The 5,838-nt window shown below is 31.1% G+C and overlaps 1 protein-coding gene across 1 annotated transcript; it reads right to left on the bottom strand.

Moving 5' to 3' along the window:
* Positions 1-1,219: 1,219 nt before the first annotated feature.
* ICK6 (inhibitor/interactor with cyclin-dependent kinase) lies at positions 1,220-3,550 on the bottom strand. Its single transcript, XM_078971275.1, has 3 exons — positions 2,952-3,550; positions 1,518-1,700; positions 1,220-1,424 (listed from the first exon to the last, which is right to left on the bottom strand). The coding sequence occupies exons 1-3, from the start codon at positions 3,392-3,394 to the stop codon at positions 1,355-1,357; spliced, it is 696 nt and encodes a 231-aa protein (XP_078827401.1). The 5' UTR covers positions 3,395-3,550; the 3' UTR covers positions 1,220-1,354.
* Positions 3,551-5,838: the final 2,288 nt, after the last annotated feature.

Genomic DNA, 5,838 nt, shown 5'->3' with positions numbered 1-5,838 from the left:
AATCGATTCAAATGAGTATGTTCAAGATTTTATTAGGTAGTTTGATGTGTGTAAATTATGTCACTTTTATTTTGTGGTATCAAGTAAAATGTTTTTCTACTAAGAGAATCCAATGAGTCTTTGACAAGTTTCTCTGAAAGCCAAAAAGATATTGGAATCTAAAAAAATTGGAAGCTTTCTTGCTTTGATATTCCCAGCTTTTCTGCATGCATGGCAGTATGCTAACTCTTAGTAGGCTTATAATTCATGCACCCTACCACTGTTACCTGACCTCACCATGCTGCTCAGGCTAAACATTGCCATTGGATGCTGTACTAGTCATGACACATTCACTAAATTACATAAATGGTCCCTATGGTATAGTGAAACTAGCAACTTTTGTCCAATTTTTTTCGTTACATAGCTCGCTTGTCTCCTTGGTTTCATTTTCTTGTATGTTTCACCCGAGCATGTGCAGGTGTTCATGGGAATTTTGTGATTGTACACTCGTACTTCTATGGGTATCACAGATGTGTCAAGTGAAATATCTTGAATAGAAGCTTGTTTATTGTTAAATCCTCTTTTGCTGTTGTAATCGGAATAGAACCTAATCAGATGATGCAGTGTGGATGTGGAAGTTGATAATATTAATTGAGAAATTTCAAAATTGGTCCCTATGGAATGTTTGTATTTACTGCATTGGTCCAAAGGCAATATGATATTTTTTAAAATATTAATAGCAAAGTGTTAGATTTAATGGCTCAATGACCAAACATGAAAGAAAATGAAACCACAGCTAAATGTGAAAGAATATGAATTCAAGGGACAAGACATGTAAAAAGAAAAAACCTTGGACCAAAATTGCTAGTTTCAAAAAAAAAAAAAAAAACTTTAACCTCTCAAAGTCAAAGCTACTGACTAACTGTTCAAAATTGAAATTGGAACAATCACATGTCTATGCATTATTTCTCATCTTTTTAGGGTTTCAGTCTATCCTCATCAAGATAAAAAAACACTTGTTCGCCATGTCAATTATTGCCAAAAGAAGTTCAAGGGTACATAAAGTAATTACAAAAAAGATCATAAAAGTTGAGACTAAAAAATAATTAAAGCTAAATGAACACCAACCTTGGCAATTATTTATGAATTATTACTTGCGAATCTAGGGAAAGGTAAAAACAACATATTTTTCCTTCGTCCCATTCTACCCCTACATATGTTAGTGTGTAATACATCATCTGCTCTATTATCTTGACATCATTATAGATTACACAGCTCTTCTGTTTGCTCTTTACATTCCATTAATCCTCTACCTTCTTATCTTCAAACTATGATATCAATGTTATTGATTATTATTATTAATATCCACTTCCATTTATGGTTGCACTTTCACCCATTCATAACGCCCTTCAAGCGGCTTTTCATTCACAATATCAAAGTTGTACCTGCATTATCAACCAAAAACGATTAAATAAAACAAATGATTATTCAGGAACATTTGAATATACAAAATATTAAACAGTTAAAAATTAATTTACTTTTCAGAAAAACGTCGTTGCTGCTCATGTGCATGTCGAGCAAAAAACACCTCAATCTCCTGTGCTGAAGGCATAACCCTCTGGATTACCCTGTTAGAAGCATGTCGGTTTGTAGCAGAGCCAGGGGTATTATTGGTATTTGACTCCCTTATAAAGCTACAAGGTGTGCTTTCTCTAGTGCTCCTACATATATATTTAAAAAAAAAAAATGGTAATTAGCAATAACAAAGAAAACAAAAAATAAAGTATGTTATAGTCCCAAGAAATTAACTTATGTAACTATGGTCCACTAAAAGGATGGATAAAATGGTTAGAAAGATAACACAACAAAAAGAAATATTTGTTTTATAAAATAATGATAGTGGGAGTGAAACTTATACGATACTATCATTTTCCTGTTTAATTGTTTGTGTACTATATCAACTGACACATGGTAAAAAACAACTTATGTAGGTGGGCCCAGTCCTTCACCATGCATTCTAGTAATACACTGTTGATGAGAATCTAAACTAGGAAGTGGCAATGGTCAACATGTGATTGAAACAGATTTGGTTTTGTTTCTCTGTTCTACCAATAAATAAGCTACACAAATTTAACCCAAAAAATAGGCCTGTTTAAATAAACAAGATGCTGATTGATAATAAATGACACCGATTTTAAAAATAGTAACCATGTCTCATAATATGTTATGAACAACACTAAAACATGTGGGGCAGAAAATCAGAAATGACTCTAGATCTCTTGTATGGTTGTATGTACAAAGATGTGAATGCTCTTCCCACTTTTGCATGTTTAAAAGACATGAATGTCCTTCACACACGTATGGCTCGTGGGGTTACAAGAGAAATAATCTGTGTCATGTCGTCTAGCGAAAATCTATTCGCCATAAAAATGAAAATACAAAAGTAACAACTTTGTTATCTAACGAGATGTGTTGATTCAATGTATTTTTATAGTTCTTTGAAAAAAAAAGGATTTGGAAAGTTAATTGTTTAATTAAAGATGGTACCCACACGATGAAGCAATGAAAAAAGAAAAAGAAAGTGAAACACTTTTGCATATAAGAACAAGAAAGTCCCTCTCCAAAGAGCATTTTCAACCAATACAAAAGAATATTCACACCCACATAAGACAAGAAAGTGCCCTTTAAAAATTATAAAACAACTCAAAAGAACATATATAATTGAAATACTCATATTTCTTTTAACATCAAATAATAACAAGTTGATGACGAACATAGATATTTTTATGCAGAATAGTTGATATTCTGTCTATTTAAGAAACGTAAAGCATCAAAAAAAATATATGTAAAAATAACCCTCTTTTCCTAATATAATCAAACAAATATTAAAACAGGAATAGAAGCAGGAAGCAGAAAATTTCTGCAAAAGATGCTAAATTATTATATGAATCAGAGAAATAAATAAATTATACCTCTCTCTGCCATCGAAATCAGTATTATTTTCCCCAAAAGAAGTTTCTTCGGTACCAAAATCACAATAAGCCTCTGTTTCTTCATCTGCTTTGATTTTGGACTCACGCAAAACCCTATGGTTTTCATTACATGAACCGGACCCAACTGAAACTGAACCACCGGAACGAATTACCAACCTCGAAGTTCCCATGCCAGGGTTAGGGTTTTCTTGCCTGCAGCACGTCGATTGTTGCAGCGGTGGCTTTTCCAGCCTACGGCTTCGAAGCTGGAGATACGACAACTCATGGTTGTCCTCGACCGGAGCTGTGTCAGTGGTTTTCGAAGCTTTAAGTTTCTGTAAGGCTAGGGTTTTGGCTCGCGTTCGGACGCCGAGAGAAGAAGAGACTTCCATAACTGCCACCGCATCGCCCGTCAATTTCGCTTTCCTCATGTACTTCCCCATGCGCCTAATTTGATGATGGTCGAATCAGATTATGAGAATTGAGTCTCATAAATTCTTGAAATTTCGTAGAGATATATGAAAACGAAGACGGTTGTTTTAGAGAGAGAAAGAGAAGAGGGAAAGAAGGGGGAAAGATTTGATTGTAAGAAGTTAGGGTTGGTGTAAAAGGAGAACGGCAATTTTGGGGGCATTTGTATTGCTTCCGGAAATTTTTATTACCTAAAATGCCCTTGGTTAATAACAAACTAAAATAATTAAAAAATGGCATCCAAAGTGGTATAGTGGTATATGCTCCAAAATAATTATGTGATATAAAATACTAAACTTAAAAAATTAAACATATTAAAACAGGAAATACATACAATTAATTTTGACAAAAAAAAAAAAAAAAAAAAAAAAGAATACGGCTATACACATTATTTTCAACACTTTAGCAAATTTGGCCCCTAATGTTGGTTCTTTTCGATACGGGCCACAAAAGTTTAGACCATTCGTAAATTTGGTTACTCCCATGTTTTCCTTCACCTCAATTTCGCTTAAACAAAAAAAATATTGTTTTTTTCTTTCTATTTTCCGGATCCTTCTCCACACTTCCCTTCGTATCTTTGTGATGATAACGATCTGAGGCAGTGAGAAACGAGTGAAAGTAATTTTGATTCAAGAGCAAACATCGGTTCACCGGTTCAAACCAAAGGCCGTCGGTGGTATCGATGGCAGGTGGAAGACAGTTTGAAACAAAAACACACTGCACCTTTTCTTCCATAATATACACTGTTTCAGATGGTGTGGTAAACGTCCGATCTTTTTCTACCTTCCATTCGTTTGTTTTTTTTTCTTGCAAATTAACTTCACCTTTCCTTCTTGAATTTTTTTTCCTGCACCTTCTATCGGTCTTCGTCGATGAAGTATTGATGTCATTGGCTGCATGGTCGGCGTCGTTCGAGGTTAAATAGATCAGGTCGTTGTTCGATTTAGGGGTTTTGTCGATGGCCGGTTCACACGACCATAGATTTTCGATTTGCAGGGAAGTGAAGGGTATATCAAAAAGCTTTTTTTTTCTTAATCTTTGTTTTGTTTAGTCTATATCAATCAACTAACGATTTATTAATAATTGATTCTTTTACAGCTTTACATGGGAAGAGTAGAAAGTGCAGACTAAAAGTCGTTGTATTTAGGGTAAGAGGGGAAAAATCGACAAAGGTCAGATGCCTAAACCAAGTGTTTTTCGCTTTGTGCATCCAAACCAGTGCGAGGGAGTTTCGTCTAGTTATTTATTAAAAGATATAAATAATCAATTTTGATGCAATTTCTAAGAAATTGATCATTTGAAAACAATGAGTCGGCATTTAAATTCCAGATTGAATTATACAAATTAAAAAAAGTTAAAAACTAAATATTATGACTTAAATATAACTAATCTATCTATATTATACATCTATATATCTATATCATCATATCATATCATACTATATTATAAAAGAAATATTTTTTCTTTCACCACATTGATTTGAAACTCTCATGCATTTTTTCTTTCACCACATTCATTTGAAACTCTCATTACTTTTCAATTTCTTTCTAATAATAGTTATAGGTTGGTTAATAAGTTTAAATAAATATCAAACCTAAAGTGTAATCATATATAAACTAAATTTCAATATTAAAATAATATTATTACTTCTACATATAAATTTATGTTTTTTTTTTACTTTTAGCATATTATACTTAATTTATTAGTTTTAATATATTATTGGATGTAAATCATTATCATTTTAAGGATACATAATTGGAACAAGTTGTATAAATTATTTAAATTATTAATTTGAATATAGAGTTACAGGGTCAACTTAAATATAAATTTTAGTTTAACTTAAACAGACCAAATAATATTTTGTAAATAATTAAAAGTGATTAGTTGAAGTGTCTTTCTAATAATGATTAAAAGTTTCTTAATAAGGTTAAATAAATATCAAACCTAAAGTGTAATCATAAATATACTAAATTTGAATATTAAAATTACATATTTAGTTCTACTTATAAATGTATGTCTTTAACTTTTAATATATATTATACTTAATTTATTTGATTTAATATGTTGTTGTGTATAAACCATTATCAATTTAAAACTACAACTTTTGAACAGTTTGGACAAAATACTTAAATGTTAATTTAAATATAACATTACAATGTCCACTTAAATATAAATTTCAATTCCACTTAAAAAACCAAAGAATATTTTGTAAATAGTTAAAAGTGATAAATTGTAGTGATAAATGCAAAAACTAAATTGTAATATTGATTTAACTAAAATATTTCTTAAAGATATTTTTATAATCGTTAAAAACTTTTAAATAAGTAGTTTAAAATAACTTACAATAACAATAGTTAAAAATTACTATATATAAAAGATTATATTGTTACCTTTAAAATCAAAAAACAATGTTTGA

Source organism: Lactuca saligna, chromosome 8 (assembly GCF_052625555.1).
Source record: "Lactuca saligna cultivar CGN05327 chromosome 8, ASM5262555v1, whole genome shotgun sequence".
In the NCBI taxonomy this organism is placed as follows: Eukaryota; Viridiplantae; Streptophyta; class Magnoliopsida; order Asterales; family Asteraceae; genus Lactuca; species Lactuca saligna.
The sequence above is the reverse complement of the archived record's forward strand: the minus strand, read 5'-3'. Positions and strand labels throughout refer to the sequence as shown.

What these genes read in the sequence shown, in the direction of transcription:
- ICK6 (XM_078971275.1), bottom strand. Translation starts at nt 3,394, where the DNA reads ATGGGGAAGTACATGAGGAAAGCGAAATTGACGGGCGATGCGGTGGCA. An exon ending in GATTTCGATGGCAGAGAGAG is followed by an intron (nt 1,701 to 2,951) that starts GTATAATTTATT and finishes ATATATATGTAG; the next exon opens with GAGCACTAGAGAAAGCACAC. An exon ending in CAACGACGTTTTTCTGAAAA is followed by an intron (nt 1,425 to 1,517) that starts GTAAATTAATTT and finishes TTGATAATGCAG; the next exon opens with GTACAACTTTGATATTGTGA.